Source organism: Gracilinanus agilis, chromosome 2, assembly GCF_016433145.1.
Source record: "Gracilinanus agilis isolate LMUSP501 chromosome 2, AgileGrace, whole genome shotgun sequence".
Taxonomy (NCBI): domain Eukaryota; kingdom Metazoa; phylum Chordata; class Mammalia; order Didelphimorphia; family Didelphidae; genus Gracilinanus; species Gracilinanus agilis.
Window position 1 is genome coordinate 446,328,072 of NC_058131.1, and position 19,879 is coordinate 446,347,950.

The following is a 19,879-nucleotide window of genomic DNA, read 5'->3' on the forward strand; positions in this document are numbered from 1 at the left end:
AGTGCTGTGCCTGTCCCCCCCTCTCTAGAGACCTTGCCCCTCCCCACCACTGAGTGCCAGGCCCCACCCTTACCCCAAACAGGAGAGGAAGAAAGCGTTCCCATTTGGGCTGTTGGGCAGAGGGACAGGTGAAGTGAGGAATGTCCTCAGAGAGTGTAGAGAGGGAGGAGGGGAGTGGCCCAAGAGCTCCACTCCCCTCCAGCTCTGCTGCCTGTGAGCTGCCCACCTTACCCCCTATGCATTCCCATTAGGCTGTTGGGCAAAGGGGTGGGTCATGTGAAAAGATGTTATCAGATGCAGTAGAGAGGGGGGAGAAAGCAGCTCCGCCCAAGTTCTTCTGCCTTTCTACTAACAAACTGGGGGGTGGGAGTAGGTAGCTGTGTGCCCACAGAGAGGGTTCTGCATGCCATCTTTGGTACCTGTGCCATAGGTTTGCCATCACTGGTCTAGATCATGCAACCATTTTGACTTTATCTTGGTAAATGGCATAAGTTTCTACCAGTCTACTTTTCAATTTTCTCATCATTTTTTACAAAATAGTGAATTTTTATTCCAAAAGTTTGGATATTTACATTTATCAAACACAAGATTATTATAAATCTTTTAGTACTGTTTGTTGTATACCCCGATCAGCCTTTTATTTCTTAGCCAGTACCAGAATAAATTTAATAATTACTGCTTTATAATTCAGTTAACCCCCTCATTTTAAAAAAGAGAAAGCTGAGGCTTAGAAAGGTTAAGTGGATTGTATCAGGACACAAGAGTAAGATTACCAGAGTTTTTAGCCAAAAATCTTCTGATTACAAATCCAGAAATCTTCACTTATACCACATTTTAAATGGATTCAGATTACTATATGTGAAGTGGCTTAAATAATAGTGCTCTTTTAGAAGAAGTAATATAGAAAAAAAAAGATATGAAAAGTAATGAATTTGAAGTCAAAAGACCATTTATTAGCAGTATCATTGTGGTCAAATCACTTAGATGTTAATTGAAATTTATACTGTACTTTCACAAAAACACAGTATCTTAAAATTTTAGAGTTGAAGGAACCTCAATGGCCAGCTACTCTACCTACTCCATCTGAAAAAGAATGGAAAATCTCCTCACAACAACTCTGTGAGGTTAAGTACTCTGGCTATTATCTTAACTGCTTTTTATATGAGGAAACTAAAGTATAGAGTATTTAAATAGCTTGCTGATGATCACAGTTTTATTAAATAAATGCCAGATATGGAAATGGATGGAACTGAGGTCTCTCTTAACTAAATCTAATGTCCTTTCTACAGTCCCCTCAACCTCTATGAGACTCAGTTTCCTAATCCTTAAAATGGGGATAATACTCCTATCACTTTTTTTACAAGATTTTTGGAGGGAAAATAAATTATAAACTTTAAAGTACTATGCAAATATAAGTTATTATTGTTTCATAAAAATATGGCCATAAACTAATCACACAACAGTTGTTTTTCTACACCTTAGGAGGAAAAACATATTATTACCTTTATGCCTACCTTTTCTCATAACATAATTGAAGAACTGCATGATAGAGATTCTTCCATAGGGATCTGTATGAAGAAGTTTAGCAAAGACTTTTGCCATAAAGAACTGCCTAAGAAAGAGATTAAATAATTTGCAAACATGACATGAATTACTTTAAATTAATTGTCAAATATGTCATAAATTTGGCAATTTTAAAATAAAAGTAAAAATAATAGAGATTATTTGTTCCTTTATAAAATTATTTTTATTATGGATCCACAAACATTTAATAAACAGCAAACATTTAAGAACCTACCTTAAGTATATCCTGTACTAGTCTCTGATAGATACAAAAACAACAAATAATACAGTACCAGCCCTCAAAAGAACTGCATGAAACATGAACTTTTGTTCAATTTGGGTTTTTTAAAGTATATTAAATTTAACACAGTAATAACAAAATTACTCATGTATATTAGTAAGATACTACTGCAAAATACTTTAAGATTTACTGACTTTAAAAAATTTTCTTCTCTAGATTTAAAAAAATTTTATTGATGCTCTTTTCTTCAAGCCATTTTCCTTCCCCCTACTTTCTCCCAACCCCCTTTTTTGTTTTTTATAGTCTCGTTGCTTCCAAAAGAATATATATTATTCAGAAATTTAAAATATTAAAACCACAGAGAGTGTGAATTACTTTACCATTTGGACGTTGACCAGGAAGATTTCTAAGGTCTCTTCTAGCTTAAGACTCCATGACTAAATTGTTTAAAAATCAAAGTTTATTTTTTTAACAATTCTTAATCTTTCATCTGAAGGTCTGAATGTTTAATATAAGCACAAACATCAATTTAAATGATTCATACTTGCACTTTGGTCCAGCTTTTTCTCCAACTTTCAAAAAGTTTTCATAATTGATCATTGCTTCCTCACCAATCATAGGTGGTGTCTGGTGTTTGTCCAGTAGAAACCATAAGTTCTTAAAGTAACAAAAGTACAGACAGCAGTAAAGAAGACAACTCCTCCCTCGACTGAACTTTGACAAAACAAGTTAATTCTCTTTAAAAGTTTTAACACTAAAATCTTAAATACTATTTTCTACTATTTATTTAGGAGTACTTCTTAGCCCCTTATCTCATTAGAGGATGGTTCCAAGTTTTCAAATATTCATAATTTAAATATGTATATATATATATATATATATATACACACACTTATTAACAGTAATCTTTTTTTACTCTTACCTGTAATTCTTCATTATCTAACAGTTCTCTACTTTTCCTTTGCAGAAAAACAGCTCTAGACTCTTCTCTTAATTTCTGCAGTAAGACTTCATCTTCAGCTGGTAGCTAAAACATGTAGGAAAGAGATACCAAAAATTTTGTACATAATTTCAGACAGTGGAAGTGTTTAACTTGGACCTAAAAGAATCATTTCCATATTATAAATAGCATACACACAATTGTTTATAGTTCACTTTATCATATTATTTTTAGGCTCCTAGAGGAATACTCCAATTACAGTTTTATGTTAATGGGAAGAACCAGTGTGATGTAAAAGAAAGTACACTGAATTTATACTCAGATAATTTGAGTTCCAGTATTATAAATATGGACAGGCCATTATCACTCTCTGAATCTGTTTACTCATTTTCAAAGTAAATGACAGTTGCACTAGCTATATCAAACTCAATTAACCATTTATTAAGTACTATGTACCAGGCTCTGTGCCTGATGACATAAGCACAAAATGAAATAGCTGCTACCCTCTCAAGGAATTTACAACTTCTTAGGAGATACATTTGCATATATAATAAGCATATACAGAATAGATACAAGATACTTAAGATAAAGAAGGCATTAGGGTTTTAGAGGGGGGAGTATAAATTAAGAAAAGCTTCACAAAGAGGAACCGATCCCATTAGGCTAAGGCAGTGGTTGCCAAACTTTTTTGGCCTACCGCCCCCTTTCCAGAAAAAATATTACTTAGCTTCCTGGAAATTAATTTTTGTTAAAATTTTAATAGCAATTAATAGGAAAGATAAATGTACCTGTGGCCATCACCGCCCCCCTGGATTGCTGCAGCACCCACCAGGGGGCGGTGAAGCCCACTTTGGGAATCACTGGGCTAAGGGGAAGAGTGAGAAAATTCCATTGAAAAACGTAAAGAGTACTGCCTCTGGAGTCAGGAGGATCTGATCAGAGGGACAAAGCCTCTGATGCTTACTTCCTGTATAACTTTGGGGATGACATTTAATTTCCCTGAACCTCAGTTCCTCAACTATAAAACAGGGGTTGAATTAAATGACCTCTTAAGATACTTCCTGCTTTAATTCCATGAGCCAGGATAGCCAATGCAAAGGTACATAAAGATATATCATATGAAAAGAATAGCAAGTCTATCAGTTTGTCTAAATAGCAAAAGGGAAGGAGAGTTATATAGTAGTATAGAAGGGGAGGCCAGACTGTGAAGAGCTTTAGTTACTACAGAGAAAGATGTATTTTTATCCTAATGGCAATTGGAAACTACTGGAATGTACTAAGAGAGTAACATGGTTGGATCTGAGCTTTAGGAAATGGCTATGTGAAAGGTAGAATGGAGATGGAGAAAATGGAGACAAAGGGAACAATTAGGAGGCAACTGCAATGATCCAAGTGAGAGATGATGAAGACCTGAACTAAGGTGATAGTTATATGGACAGTGTGAGGAAAGATGTGAGAGATTAATTAACAAATAAAATCAAATGAGGGGGTTGAAAAAAATTTCATCTATGCTAAACTTTATTTTATGACAACATAGGTTCCATGGGAACAAAAGCACAAAAAGATAATATAGTAAATATATCTTAATTAATAATTAAATAAAATATCTTGACCATAACATATATATTAGAGATTTAAATTACAAAGATTCTAGGCTCTTTTGTTGTTTAATTCTATTACTTACCCTATAATAAAACCGTGGAATAGATTTGTAGAATGCATTTGCATTTTTTCTACCTCCTTTCCATTCTGTGTAGTATTTTGTAAACAGATCCATTTCTTCATCTTTAAGTTCTTTTTCATTTTTTTTTGCTGATAACACAAGAGATGAAGCCACAAAGATAATATTTAATATGAAAGATATACAGTCCTATAGATGTCATGTGAATCTTCAAGTTTTATTAATTTTATTCCTTTCCTATCATATAGCCTCCTAGAAAAATATATTTTGTAGGACAGTGAATTTTTAATATGTCATTTGAATAAAAGATATTCTGGTATAGATACAAAAGCCCTAGGAATGATAGCACCTCCCAGACCAGGAAACTCCTGTTTCCAGACCAGCCCTTTCACCTATCATCTGAGGAAGACAGGAGTTATAACCAGTCATTGCCACCAAATGCCACACTTCATTTAACTCATTTCTTCAATTGAAAAATGGAAAGAATAATTCCAATCCCTGTCATATAGCAGGCACTTTTAATAAATGCTTGTTCCCTTCCCTCTTTTCTTCTCCCCAATCTCCATCCCCTACCCACAACCAACCTAAGAAACATAAATTTTTTTATCTGATTTGCTACTGAAACTTTCCATATGCATTATCTTCCCCATCAGAATGTGAGTTTCTCCTATAAAAGGTAATTTAAGTAAGCAACTTTAGTCTATATTCATTGTTTAAATGTTTCTTCAGAGCTGTACATTTTCTGCATGAAATTCCATTAGATAATCAGTATTTTAGTGATAAATTGTAAGAAACAATTCCAATTACTAACTGACTGAATAACTGTATATAAAATCAGTAACCAATATGTATTTATGACATCTCAGCTATAGAATGATCTTGGTCATTACTATATATGGAACAGAAATTATATTATTGGCTCCAAGATTAAAAAATAAATAAAAAACACAAAAAACCTGATTTTCTCAAAGAAGACATTCTAGGAGATGAAAGAAAGTAGTAGCTGACCAACCTCCCTTTTCTGGGGGGAATCTGTGTAATGTGAATCTTTTGTGTAGACTATAAATACTTCTCAGTTCTACTTCTCAGGATCTTAGACCATACTGGGAATATCTTTGACCCTGATGTGATTTACAGCTCTCACAATAAATGTCAGTTTGGCTCAGAAAATCATTTTGTAGTATTTATTTTTCTTTTATACTTGACAGTAACAGCAGTTTTCTTTTTGTATCTCCTGCACTTAGCACAGTGCTTTGAACACAGTAAGTACTTAATAAATGTTTTGTTTATTCATTCACGGATGATGTAGCCTCTAAGTGGTTTACTTTTTCCATTCAACAAATACAACAAATCAAACTGTGATCTCAACAATGTGGCTTTCCCTCCATTGACAGAGATATGAACCAACTCATACATTCTCATCCTGCAAGACTTTTTGTCTAGAACCTATTAATATATGATAATCTTAATAACCAACAAGGTTATTTTGAAGATTAGATGAGATAATGTATGTAACACTTTGCAAATCTTAAAAGTTCTCTCTAAACATCAGTTATTGATATAAATACAATCTGGATTGCTCTCTTCTTCTGATTCACTTTTGAATCTAGTCCACTATACATCTACATTAGATATTGTCCTAGCCCAGGATCTGTACTGTGTGGTACTGGAAATTTGGGAGTCCTTGAACTAATGTTGAGGTCCCTGATCTAAACTTCCAGTGGACATTTAGGGCTCCTTCAAACTACATTTCCCAAGAGCCAAACTGGCTTCCTCTCTAGTGTAATCACAGTATAGGAAGGAAATGTAATAACATAACAGAAGGATAAATAGTGAGAGGTTGGATTGGTACCTCCTCTTTGGTGATTTGGAGCACAGCAGGATGAGGAAGGGAGCTAACAGGACGCAGATCTTTTAAAATGACTCTCAGCATGGTGCATGGCTCCACTTTTCTAATGGCTACCAATAAATCTTTTAAAATTATAATATTTTTAAATCTATCCCTTTATATCCATTTTATTTCTTACAAATTTTATGTTAACTCCATGGAGTAAGCCTTCCAACTACATGTACAGACAATAAGCATTTTTCATACATTTAGTTTTTAATAGATGGATTACTAAATTGATCTCTTTTAAGTAATCAAAAGGACATCCAGGTATCTGATGAAAGCAACATAACTTATGCATAATGTATATGACAAGGTAAACAAAAAAAGGTAAAGGAAAGTCAGGAAAGGTAAGTTTAAGATTCAAATTATGAAAGAATTTAAATGTCAGAGAAAGAGAGAGAGAGAGAGAGAGAGAGAGAGAGAGAGAGAGAGAGAGAGAGAGCCATTTAGTCAATAAAAATTTAATAAATACCTTCTTTGTGCTAGGCACTGTGCTAAGTGCTGGAGATGCAAATATGGGGGGGATAAAAAGACATTCCCTGTCCCCAAAGAACTTAATGCTCTTCAATGCACAAAAGTATCATGGATTAACACGTTTCTAAGGGCTTCGTGATATTTAGAATTGCCTTGGAACATCAGGAATATCTGATAAAGCAGGTATGGAAAAAATTTTGCAATGTTCCTGACCACAAGAAATGGTAGGAGTGCCCTGAACAGTGCCTCACTTCCCTCTATGTTATCAAAGTTACATCATGGTTTAACGTTCCAAACTGTTGCAGTATACCTCTTGTGGTGGGCAGAGGTTTTCCCAAATTGCCCAATCCTAGAAGCTCCCTACCCTCTTCCTTGAAACACTATTAAAGCTATAATCTTTGAAATTTCTCTGATTTTTCTTCTATGCCCCTGAATTGGATACCTTCCACAGCACTCTCCCCTAGCTCCCCTAGCCTTTGCTTTTCAAAGTAGTACAGCCATATGAGAAATGAGAGGTTTCAAACTGAGCTCCCTCGTTAAAAATGGAAGTTTAGAAGTTCCTAACTCAACCCTCCAAAAGGAGGAACTATGATGAAGTAGAATACCAAAGCCAATAGATTCTTTCAAGATAATGAAATTTTCTTAATAATTCCTGGGGCTTTGGTAAAAAAGACAGAAAAAACCATATCAACAAGCAAACTAACAAAAATCACATGATTATCTCAATAGATGCTGAAAAAGCCTTTGACAAAATATAACACCCATTTTTTTTGAAAACACTAGAAAGTATAGGAACACAAGGGCCTTTCCTAAAAATAACAAACAGCATATATCTAAAACCATCAACAAGCATCATATGCAATGGGGATAAATTAGAAGCCATATGCAATGGGGATAAATTAGAAGCCTTCCCAATAAGATCAAGTGTGAAACAAGGATGCCCATTATCACCTCTATTATTTAACATTGTACTAGAAACACTAGCAATAGCAATTAGAGAAGAAAAAGAAATTGAAGGTATTAAAATAGGCAATGAGGAGACCAAGTTATCACTCTTTGCAGATGAATCAACTAAAGAAGCTAGTAGAAATAATCAACAACTTTAGCAAAGTTGCAGGATACAAAATAAACCCACATAAAACATCAGCATTTCTATATATTTCTAACACATCTCAGCAACAAGAGTTAGAAAGAGAAACACCATTTAAAATCACCCTAAACAATATAAAATACTTAGGAATCTATCTGCCAAAACAAACGCAGGAAGTATATGAATACAAATATGAAACACTTTCCACACAATTAAAACAAGATCTAAACAATTGGAAAAACATTAACTGCTCATGAGTAGGTCGACCTAACAATCAAAATGACCATTCTACCCAACTTAATTTACTTATTTAGTGCCATACCTTTCAAACTACCAAGAAACTTTTTTACTGAATTAGAAAAAATTATAACAAAGTTCATTTGGAAGAACAAAAGACCAAGAATATCAAGGGAAATAATGAAAAAAAATGTGAAGGAAGGTGGCCTAGCAGTACCAGATATTAAACTGTACTACAAAGCAGCAGTCATCAAAACAATATTTGGGGGGGGGGTGACTGGGTAGCTCAGTGGATTGAGAGCCAGGCCTAGAGACTGGGAGGTACTAGGTTCAAATCTGGCTTTAGACACTTCTCAGCTGTGTGACCCTGGGCAAATCACTTGACCCCCATTGCCTACTCTTACCACTCTTCTGCCTTGGAGCCAATACACAGTATTGACTCCAAGACGGAAGGTAAGGGTTAAAAAAAAAACAAAAAAAAAACAAAAAAAACAAAGCAATATGGTACTGGTGAAGAGACAAAAGGGGGGATCGGTGGAATAGACTTGGGATAAGTGACCTCAGCAAGTATATGATAAACTCAAAGAACCCAGTTTTTGAGACAAAAATCCACTGTTTGACAGAAACTGCTGGGAAAATTGGAAAACAGTATGGGAGCGATTGGGTCTAGATCAACATCTCACACCCTACACCAAGATAAATCCAGAATGGGTGAATGACTTGAATATAAAGAAGGAAACTATAAGTAAATTAGGTGAATACAGAATAATATACTTGTCAGATCTTTGGGAAGGGAAAGATTTTAAAACCAAAGAAGAGTTGGAAAAAAATTACAAACTGTAAAATAAATAATTTTGATTACATTAAAAAAAAGGTTTTGTACAAAGAAAACCAATGCAACCAAAATTAGAAGGGAAGCAACAAATTGGGAAAAAATCTTTATAACAAAAAACTCTGACAAAGGTCTAATTACTCAAATATATAAGGAGCTAAATTAATTGTACAAAAAAATCAAGCCATTCCCCAAGTGATAAATGGGCAAGGGGCATGAATAGGTAATTTTCAGATAAAGAAATCAAAACTATCAAGGAACACATGAAAAAGTGTTCTAAATCTCTTATAATTAGAAAAATGCAAATCAAAACAATTCTGAGATACCACCTCACACCTAGCACATTAGGTAACATGACAGCAAAGGAAAATAATGAATGTTGAAGAGGATTTGGCAAATTTAGGACATTAATGCATTGTTGGTAGAGTTGTTAATTGATCCAACCATTCTGGATGGCAATTTGGAACTATGCCCAAAGGGTGCTAAAAGACTTCCTGTCCTTTGATCCAGCCATACTACTGCTGGGTTTATACCCCAAAGAGATAATAAGGAAAAGAACTTGTACAAAAATATTTATAGCCGCGCTCTTTGTGGTGGCAAAAATTGGAAAATGAGGGTGTGCCCTTCAATTGGGGAATGGCTGAATTGTGGTATCTGCTGGTGAATACTATTGTGCTCAAAGAAATAATGAACTGGAGGAATTCCACGTGAACTGGAATGACCTCCAAGAATTGATGCAGAGTGAAAGGAGCAGATCCAGGAGAGCATTATACCCAGAGACTGATACACTGTGGTAAAAAAATGGACTTCTCTACTAGCAGCAATGCAACGATCCAGGACAATTCTGAGGGACTTATGAGAAAGAAAGCTGTTCACATTCAGAGGAAGAACTCTGGGAGTAGTAACAAAGAAGAAAAATAACTGCCTGATCACATGGGCTGATGGGGATATGATTGGAGATGCTGACTCTAAAGGATCACCCTAGTGCAAATATCAATAATATGGAAATAGATTTTGTTCAATGATACATGTAAAACCCAGTGGAATTATGCATCGGCTACAGGAGGGGGTTGAGGGAAGGGAAAGAACATGAATCTTGTAATCATGGGAAAATAGACTAAATTAATTAATTAAATAAAAATTCCAAATTAAAAAAAAAAAGAAAAAGACTAAAAAAATGTTTTATTCTAAATGCAACTGGATGCCACTGAGGCTTCCTGAGAGATCCAGATTAACATGGTCAGACCTGTACTTTAGGAATATCCATTGGAAAGGATATGAATTTGGATGGACAACCTATATAGACCTATTCCTGAAATGCAAACTGATAGATAAGGTAAGTCATACTGATAAACTGGGCCCAGAATTAAAAAGGCGAAGAACAGTGGGCTCTGAAAAAGTGCAGCGCTACTTTAACCCAACACTTCCCACTGAAATAAAGATCCATCTCTTTAAAAGAATTCTGACACAAGGAATATTATAATTTTCAAACATTAAAAATTAATTTCACTCAGGAGGCAAATGGTAAAGTATCACAGGGTTGGGGGGAAGTTATATTATGTAACTAGTGTGGAATTTCAAAGAAGAAAACAGAATTTTTACTATCAAAGAAATGTATGGTAGGAAGAAAAGCTGGCTGGCCATATGGTGAGCAATGAGTGGGCAAATGCATTAATAAATCTATAACATTTATTAAGAGCTTACTATGTACCAGTCCCTGGACTAACCTGGAGAGGCCAAAAGAAACTAAGGAAACCCTTTAGTACACTGGGAGGACCCCCTGAGAAGAGCTTATGGGCATACTTTGCAAAACAATAATGCTAGCCCCTTACTATTCCTGAAATAAGATATTCCAATTCATGACTAATGCATTTTTATTAACTTTCTCATATGCCTTGAATTCTCTCTCTTCATAGCTCTACCTCATGGTTTCCCTAGCTTTCCTTCAAGTTTCAGCTACAAGAAGTCTCTCCTAATCCTGCTAAATACTAGCATCTTCCCTCTGAAATTATATCTGCAATTTAAACTCAATACATTTCCTTTGTAAACAGTTGTTTAAATAGTGTCTCCCCCTTAAGGCTAGGGGCTCCAATGGTTTGCATACTTCTTTGTATCCAAAGTCCTTAGTACAGTGCCTGATATATAGTAGCTACTTAATAAATGTCTGTTGGATTCACACTTTTGGAGTGAAAAATTTGAGCAGTAAGCTTAAAAAATAAGATTATAACAGATGGAGAAGAGAGGTAATATGAGGAAATGGAGGCACAGAAAGCTTTTTAGGGAAGACAGCTCCTTCTTCCACTGTTTTCTGTTGTTTATGGGAAAATGCTGCTCTTAATTTGCTGCCTTCCCACATACTCCAGGGAGGTCAATGACAAAAAAAGGAGGGCTCCATATACTCACTCAGAAAGGCCTGGAAAAAAGTTAATGCCCATTAATTGGGGAATGGCTATAAAATTGTGGTACGTAAATGTAATAAAATATTACTGTGCTGAGAGTTCTGGGTTAAGATGGTGGCAGAGTAAAAAAGCAGCTGCTCTCCTAACCCATACATATAGGACTCCTCAAGAGGACACAAAAACAAATCCAGATGAACAAAGGGACCCCACAACAGGGCACAGCATCAAAGGTACGTGGGATTGGGGCATTTCCATTCTATAAGGGGTTGAAACAGCTCTCACTAAAACCCAAGCTGAGCAACCCCCTCCCCCCACACCACCTACAGGGCCAAAGCCAGCTCACAAGAGTTAGAGCAAGTTTGGGGTATCTATTAAGTACTTGGCAGCTAACTTGGATCACCAGGGCCTGCTCCTGAGAGCAGCAAGACTTATGACCCCACGAGGCTAAAGAACAGGACTTTAAACACAGACCCTGAGCCCAGGCGTGGACCTTTTGGGGACCCAGTGCAAAGGGGTGCATGACTGTGGAAGCAGCACCCTGAGACTGTTAAAAGAGCTTCAGGCAGAGGAACAAGCAAGGACCAACAGGAGGCTTCACCCTGAGAACAACTAGACCTGAGACCTCAGGAGCCTAAAGAGCTCTGACAGAACCTGGGCCTAAGGATAAACCTGAAAGGGCACACGGCTAACAATGGCAAGCCAATCACAAGAATCCCAAAAGAGAAAGATCAAGAAGAAATCTTTAACAATCGACAATTTTTACACAGAAAAAATCCAGACAACAGAGCAAACAGCAGAGGAAAACAAACAAGTAATCATATCCAAACCTTCCCAAAAAAATGAAAATTGGTCACAAGCTCTTGAAGAGTTCAAATCTGAGATCAAGAGAAATATGGAAGAGATTTGGCGAGAAAAGTGGGAAATAGATCAAAAGGAAATTAACACGTTATAAGACAGAAACTCCCAATTGGAAACCAAAATTAAACAGCTGGAAAAGATAGACCAAACCGAAAAGGAAAATCATAAGATTATAACAGAAAACGAGTCTCTAAAGATAAGAATTGGGCAAGTAGAAGCCAATGATCTCTCAAGACAGCAAGAAAAAAGGAAGCAAAGTCAAAAGACTGATAAAATAGAAGGAAACATGAAATATCTCAATGAGAAATTGACAGATCAAGAAAACAGGTCTAGAAGAGACAATTTGAGAATCATTGGTCTTCCTGAAAAAGCAGAAATTAATAGAAATTTGGACTCCATACTAAAAGAAATTATTCAGCAAAACTGCCCTGAAGTTCTAAAACAAGAGGGCAATTTAGACATTGAAAGGATCCATAGATCACCCTTTACACTAAACCCTGAAAAGACAACCCCCAGGAATATAATAGCCAAATTCAAGAGCTTCCAAGTAAAAGAAAAAATTTTACAAGAAGCCAGAAAGAGACAATTCAGATATCAAGGAGCACCAATCAGGATCACACAGGATCTGGCAGCCTCCACACTAAAAGACCGCAAGGCGTGGAATATGATATTCAGAAAGGCAAGAGAACTGGGTCTACAACCAAGGATCACCTACCCATCAAAACTGACTATATACCTCCAGGGTAAAGTATGGGCATTCAACCAAGATAGAAGATTTCTAAGTATTTGCACAGAAAAGACCAAGACTAAATGGAAAGTTCGATATCCAACCACAAAAAATAAGAGAAACATGAAAAGCTAAATAAGAAACATAGGGGAAAGAAAGAAAACTCTTATTTTTAAATTTGCCTCTTTAAGGGCTTCAATAAGATCTAATTATTTGTATTCCTATATGGAGAAATGTTATGTATAATTCTCTGTAGTGAATTCTATTCACTATTATAGTAATTAGAAGAATTATTCATAGGGAGAGGTTGGAATACTAAAAGGTCTAAGATGATATGGGGGAGGGACAGCTGGGTAGCTCAGTGGATTGATAGTGAGGCCTACAGACGGGAGATCCTAGGTTCAAATCCGGCCTCAGACACTTCCCAGCTGTGTGACGCTAGGCAAGTCACTTGACCCCCATTGCCCACCCTTACCACTCTTCTACCTATGAGCCAATACACAGAAATTAAGGTTTAAAAAAAAAAAGATGATATGGGGGTGGGTGGGAAGGAGGGGGGTAAATAGTAGATGGCACCAAGAGAAACTTGAATGAATAAGAAAAATAGGATATTCTATTACACACAAAGAGGGCATGGGAAAGGGAAGGAGTGAATACTATTATAAGAAGGAGAGGAAGAGAGCATTAAAAGGTAATATTTAAACCTTACTCTCAGTGGAATTAATCCTGAGAGGGAAGAGTAGCTATGCCCATAGGGATATAGAACTCTTATCTAACCCTACTGAGAAAGTCAGAAGGGATAAACCAAGGAGTAGAGGTCAAAAAAGGGAGGGAAGGAGAGGGGGGAGGGAATTCATTAGGCCTTAAAAATAAAAAGAGGGGAATAATAAGGGAGGAGGTAGAAAGGGAAGTAAATCAAAGTAAGGGAAAAGGGTTACTGGTTTAAAACAAACCACTGGTTTAAAAGAAAATACTGTAAGAAGAAGGGGTAGAACTAGAAGAGGATACCAAAATGTTGGGGAATACACAACTGATAATTATAACTCTGAATGTGAATGGGATGAACTCCCCCATAAAACAGAAGCAAATAGCAGAGTGGATTAGAAAACAAAATCCTACCACATGGTGTTGACAAGAAACACATATTAGGCGGGTGGACCTACACAGGTTTAAGGTAAAGGGTTGGAGCAAAATCTTTTGGGCTTCAAATGAGAAAAAGAAGGCAGGAGTGGCGATCATGGTTTCTGACAAAGTCAAAGTAAAAACAGATATGATTAAAAGAGATAGGGAAAGAATTTACATCCTGATAAAAGGTAGTATCAACAATGAGGAAATAATACATCTCAATATGTATGCAACAAATGGCATAGCATCCAAATTCCTAAAGGAGAAACTGGCAGAGCTCAAAAAGGAAAGAGATAGTAAAACCATACTAGTGGGAGATCTAAATATTCCTCTTTCAGATCTAGATAAATCAAACCAAAAAATAAATAAGAAAGAGATAAGAGATGAATGAAATCCTAGAAAAATTAGATTTAATAGATAAGTAGAGAAAAATAAATAGGGACAAAAAGGAACACACCTTTTCAGCTGCACAAGGTACATTCACAAAGATTGACCATGTAATAGGGCATAGAAACATTGTAAACAAATGCAAAGGAGCAGAAATAATAAATGTAACCTTCTCAGACCATAATACAATAATAATAATAATTAGTAAGGGCACATGGACAGGCAAATCAAAAACTAAGTGGAAATTAAATAATATGATTCTCCAAAACCAGTTAGTTAAAGAAGAAACCATGGAAACAATCAACAATTTCACTGAAGAGAATGACAATGATTAGACCTCCTACCAAACTCTGTGGGATGCAGCTAAGGCAGTACTCAGTGGCAAATTTATATCAGACCAATCTCCCTAATGAACATAGATACAAAAATCTTAAATAGAATACTAGCAAAAAGACTCCAGCAAGTGATCAGGAGGATTATCCACCATGATCAGGTGGAATTTATCCCAGAAATGCAAGGATGGTTCAATATTAGGAAAACCATCCACATAATTGACCATATCAACAAGCTAACAAACAAAAATCACATGATTGTCTCAATAGATGCTGAAAAAAGCCTTTGACAAAATACAACACCCATTCCTACTGAAAACACTAGAAAGTATAGGAATAGAAGGACCTTTCCTAAAAATAATAAGCAGTATATAACTAAAACCATCAACAAGCATCATATGCAATGGGGATAAATTAGAAGCCTTCCCAATAAGATCAAGTGTGAAACAAGGATGCCCATTATCACCTCTATTATTTAATATTGTACTAGGAACACTAGCAGTAGCAATTAGAGATGAATAAGAAATTGAAGGTATTAAGAAAAGCAATGAGGAGACTAAGCTATCACTCTTTGCAGATGATATGATGGTCTACTTAAAAAATCCTAGAGAATCAACTAAAAAGCTAGTAGAACTAATCAACAACTTTAGCAAAGTTGCAGGATACAAAATAAATGCACATAAATCATCAGCATTTCTATATATTTCCAACACATCACAACAGCAAGAGGTAGAAAGAGAAATACCATTTAAAATCACCCTAGACAATATAAAATACTTAGGAATCTATCTACCAAAACAAACACAGGAATTATACAAACACAACTACAAAATACTTTCCAAACAATTAAAACTAGATCTAAACAATTGAAAAAACATTGATTGCTCATGGGTAGGACAAGCTAACATAATAAAAATGACCATTTTACCCAAATTAACTTACTTATTTAGTGCCATACCTATCAAACTACAAAAAAACTTCTTTACTGAACTAGAAAAAACTATAACAAAGTTCATTTGGAAGAACAAAAGATCAAGAATATCAAGGGAAATAATGAAAAAAAAATGTGAAGGAAGGTGGCCTAGCAGTACCAGATATTAAACTATACTATAAAGCCACAGTCATCAAAACGATATGGTACTGGCTAAGAGACAGAAGGAAGGATCAGTGGAATAGACTTGGGTTAAGTAACGTAAGCAAGACAGTGTATGATAAGAGCCCAACTTTTGGGACAAAAATCCACTATTTGAAAAAAACTGTTGGGAAAATTGGAAAACAATATGGGAAAGATTAGGATTAGATCAACATCTCACACCCTACACCAAGATAAATTCAGAATGGGTGAATGACTTGAATATAAAAAGGGAAACTATAAATAAATTAAGTGGACACAGAATAGTATACTTGTCAGATCTCTGGGAAAGGAAAGATTTTAAAACAAAGCAAGAGTTAGAGAAAATTATAAAACGTAAAATAAATTATTTTGATTATATTAAATTAAAAAGCTTTTGTACAAACAAAAACAATGCAACCAAAATCAGAAGGGAAACAAGAAACTGTGAAAAAAATCTTTAAAACAAAAAACTCTGACAGGGGTCTAATTCCTCAAATATACAAGGAGTTAAATCAATTGTATAAAAAAATCAAGCCATTCCCCAATTGATAAATGGGCAAGAGAAATGAATAGGCAATTTTCTGATAAAGAAATCAAAACTATCAATAAACATATGAGAAAGTGTTCTAAATCTCTAATAATTAGAGAAATGCAAATCAAAACAACTCTGAGGTATCACCTCACACCTAGCAGATTGGCTAAAATGATAGCAGGAGAGAGTAATGAATGTTGGAGGGGATGTGGCACAATTGGGACATTAATGCATTGCTGGTGGAGTTGTGAACTGATCCAACCATTCTGGATGGCAATTTGGAACTATGCCCACAGAGCGATAAAAGAATGCCTGCCCTTTGATCCAGCCATACCATTGTTGGGTTTGTACCCCAAAGAGATCATAGATAAACAGACTTGTATGAAAATATTTATAGCTGCGCTTTTTGTGGTGGCAAAAAACTGGAAAATGAGGGTATGCCCTTCAATTGGGGAATGGCTGAACAAATTGTGGTACATGTTGGTGGCGGAATACTATTGTGCTCAAAGGAATAATAAACTAAAGGAATTCCATGTGAACTGGAAAGACCTCCAGGAATTGATGCAGAGTGGAAGGAGCAGATCGAGAAGAACATTGCATACGGAGACCAATACACTGTGGTAAAATAGAATGTAATGGACTTCCATACTAGCAGCAATGCAATGACCCAAGACAATTCTGAGGGATTTATGGAAAAGAATGCTACCCACATTCAGAGGAAGAACTACAGGAGTGGAAACACAGGAAAAAAACCAACTGCTTGAACATATGGGTTGAGGCGGACAAGATTGGGGATGTAGACTGGAAACTACCACACCAATGCAACTATAAACAATTTGGAAATAGGTCTTGATCTATTAACACATGTTAAAACCAATTAAGGGGGAGGAGGTGGGGGGGTAAAAGGGAAAGTAAGAACATGAATCATGTAACCATGATAATTTTTCTAAAAAATAAAAATTATTAAAAAAAATAAAATATTACTGTATTGAAACAAAGTGTGATGAAGATACAAAAGCATAGAAAGACATACAAACTAATGCAAAGTGAAAGTAAGCAAAACAAGGAAAACAATATGCACCTCCATTACACATCTTGACTTTTCCCATTCCAGTTTGATATATATCACGAGTTGGCATAAAAAATTAAATGGGAGTTTTGGGGAGTTGTGAAGCTATAGATAATACATGAAAGCCAGTTCATAACACAGAAAAAGTATAGAAACTCAGAAATGCATAAAATATGTGCAGTATTATATAATTTCAATATACTTTATCTTTTAATACCATAAACATATTCTTTTTAAAAAATTAAATAATTAAAAAGTTAAAGTTTGCAAAAATGACACGAAAGCCAATAGCTGACACCCAGACTAGAAATGTAGATATCTTAACTCTGATCTACATATAGCTTAACCCAAATTTTACAATAAAATACTGTAAACACCCCATAAAAGAAAAAGAAAAAAATCAAACTTCTCTGATACAAAGGGAAAGCCAAAACATTTTATGTGAATTTTCCATACTGTGAGGGCACTGTCCCCTAGCCCCTGTGATGTGGAGGGGATACCTATACATAACTATAGTTATGTAAATGGTCAAAATAATAAAAACTGAATACTACTGTGAAATTATAATAACCAAGTTATTTCATCAGAGAAGAAATATGAGAAAATACCTCCCTGAACTCCTCTGCAGAAAAGGCCATTGCTGGGGGATGTTGCATGTTATTAGACTTTTACAATAAAGTATGAATAAAGATAGAAAGAAAAAAGTTATATGAAACTAAATAGTATATCAAACATGGTCCTCTGGCAAGGAATGATGGAAAAGACATAGTAGGAAATACAGGTGATGTAAAAACAAAAGACATCAATAAAAACATTTAATAATTTTTTAAACTGCCATCTTTTTCCATATTATTTAACAAATACAAATTAGGCACAAACCAGATTCCCTTCTGACATAAAGCATACTGTTTTTTAAAGACTCATTTTTAAAGACTCATTACTCAGAGGGAAAACTTGATTTTTTTTCTATTTTTCCTTATCAATCTTTATAAAATAAATGGTGATCACATGTTACTGTTTTAAAGCCATCCAATAATGTATTAATCAAACAGGTGATTAAATAAGTTATGCAGTTGGACCAAATGATTATAAGTCTTCATTTTATCTCATACATATTATCCACAGTACTCTGCATAGTAGATATTCCAAAAATAATATGAAAATTATATGCATGAAAAAGCAGTTTGGAATTGCTGTATTTTCAACTATTCATGATACTGGAAAGTTTTTTTTTTTTAAGAATTCTTTAAATATACTTCAAAGAAGTAATCAAGATAATATGGGACCAGAAGTAAGAAGTAAAGAGGCCAAATTCAGATCCTAGTAATGACTTCTTAGCTTTAAGACCTTAGGCACAGTCACAATCTGTGTCTTAGTTTCATCTTTAAATGACGATAATAACTGCATTTTTTACATAAAAGCTGTTATGAGAATTAAATGACATAAAGTATAATAGACATATAGGATGTGTGTGTATATATATACACATATATATATATATATATATATATCCTAGAGAAGCTGAAGGTCTAGCAGTTTCTACCTTTCTGGAAAGGAACAGATATGATCCTAGCAACAAACTATATTTGATCTTTAAGGGGCAACCCAGGAAAGCACATAGAAGAATTTCAACAGTTTACAGCCCAGTCCTAAAGATAGGAAATGCCAAAAAATGTTCAGATTGCCAAAGAATTTAGCTCATTTCACAAGCCAACAAGGCAATGATCCAGGACAATCCTGAGGGACTTATGAGAAAGAATGCTATCCACATCCAGAGAAACAATGACATATATATAACCCAGTGGAATTGCTTGTCAGCTTCAGGCAGGGGGAAGGAAGAGGGGAGGGGGAAAGAACATGAATCTTCTAACTATGGAAAAATAGTCTGTTAATGTAGAATCTAAAAGCCCCCAAACTTGTAGCTTAGAAAGATTTGATGAACCTGTTTACTTAGCTTGAAGGTGAAGACCCTGGGTTTGACCTTGTCCAATGATCCTGGAGGGAAAGTCCAACTTCATTTGTCTCAGACTAACAAAGAGTTTAGGTAGGGACGGCTTATCCCATCAGATGAGTCTCTTTTGTCTCAATGGTTTCTCCCCTTAGGCCAAAGTCCAAGGTAGCCCAACCCTAGGCTGGATCTTCCCCTTTTGTGTCCATTGTAAAGCATCAGCCCCTCAATGTTATTCCTGTCAGAGACTCCTCATTTTCCTTTGTTACCATTGTAAAGTCAATCAACTAACCCTCTCATCCTTAGTCCCTATTTTCTTCTAGAAAGGTATTTAAGCTTCCCAACTTCAATGGCTCCTTGGAATTTTCCAATCTAGCTTGGCTGGCTTTCCCAGGGATCAGGGACAAGAGCATTCAGAGTTCAATCCTCAGACTCTGAG

The 19,879-nt window shown here is 35.4% G+C and overlaps 1 protein-coding gene across 1 annotated transcript in view; it reads right to left on the bottom strand.

The window, feature by feature from the left end:
• PPP2R3C (protein phosphatase 2 regulatory subunit B''gamma) overlaps positions 1–19,879 on the bottom strand; it is a 51,480-nt gene that overhangs the window by 21,184 nt on the left and 10,417 nt on the right. The window contains exons 2-5 of the mRNA XM_044664761.1: positions 4,429–4,556; positions 2,727–2,831; positions 2,349–2,461; positions 1,515–1,612 (exon numbers count right to left, since the gene is read on the bottom strand). Coding sequence (XP_044520696.1) covers positions 1,515–1,612; positions 2,349–2,461; positions 2,727–2,831; positions 4,429–4,556 — 444 coding nt within the window. The remainder of the gene's footprint in view (positions 1–1,514; positions 1,613–2,348; positions 2,462–2,726; positions 2,832–4,428; positions 4,557–19,879) is intronic.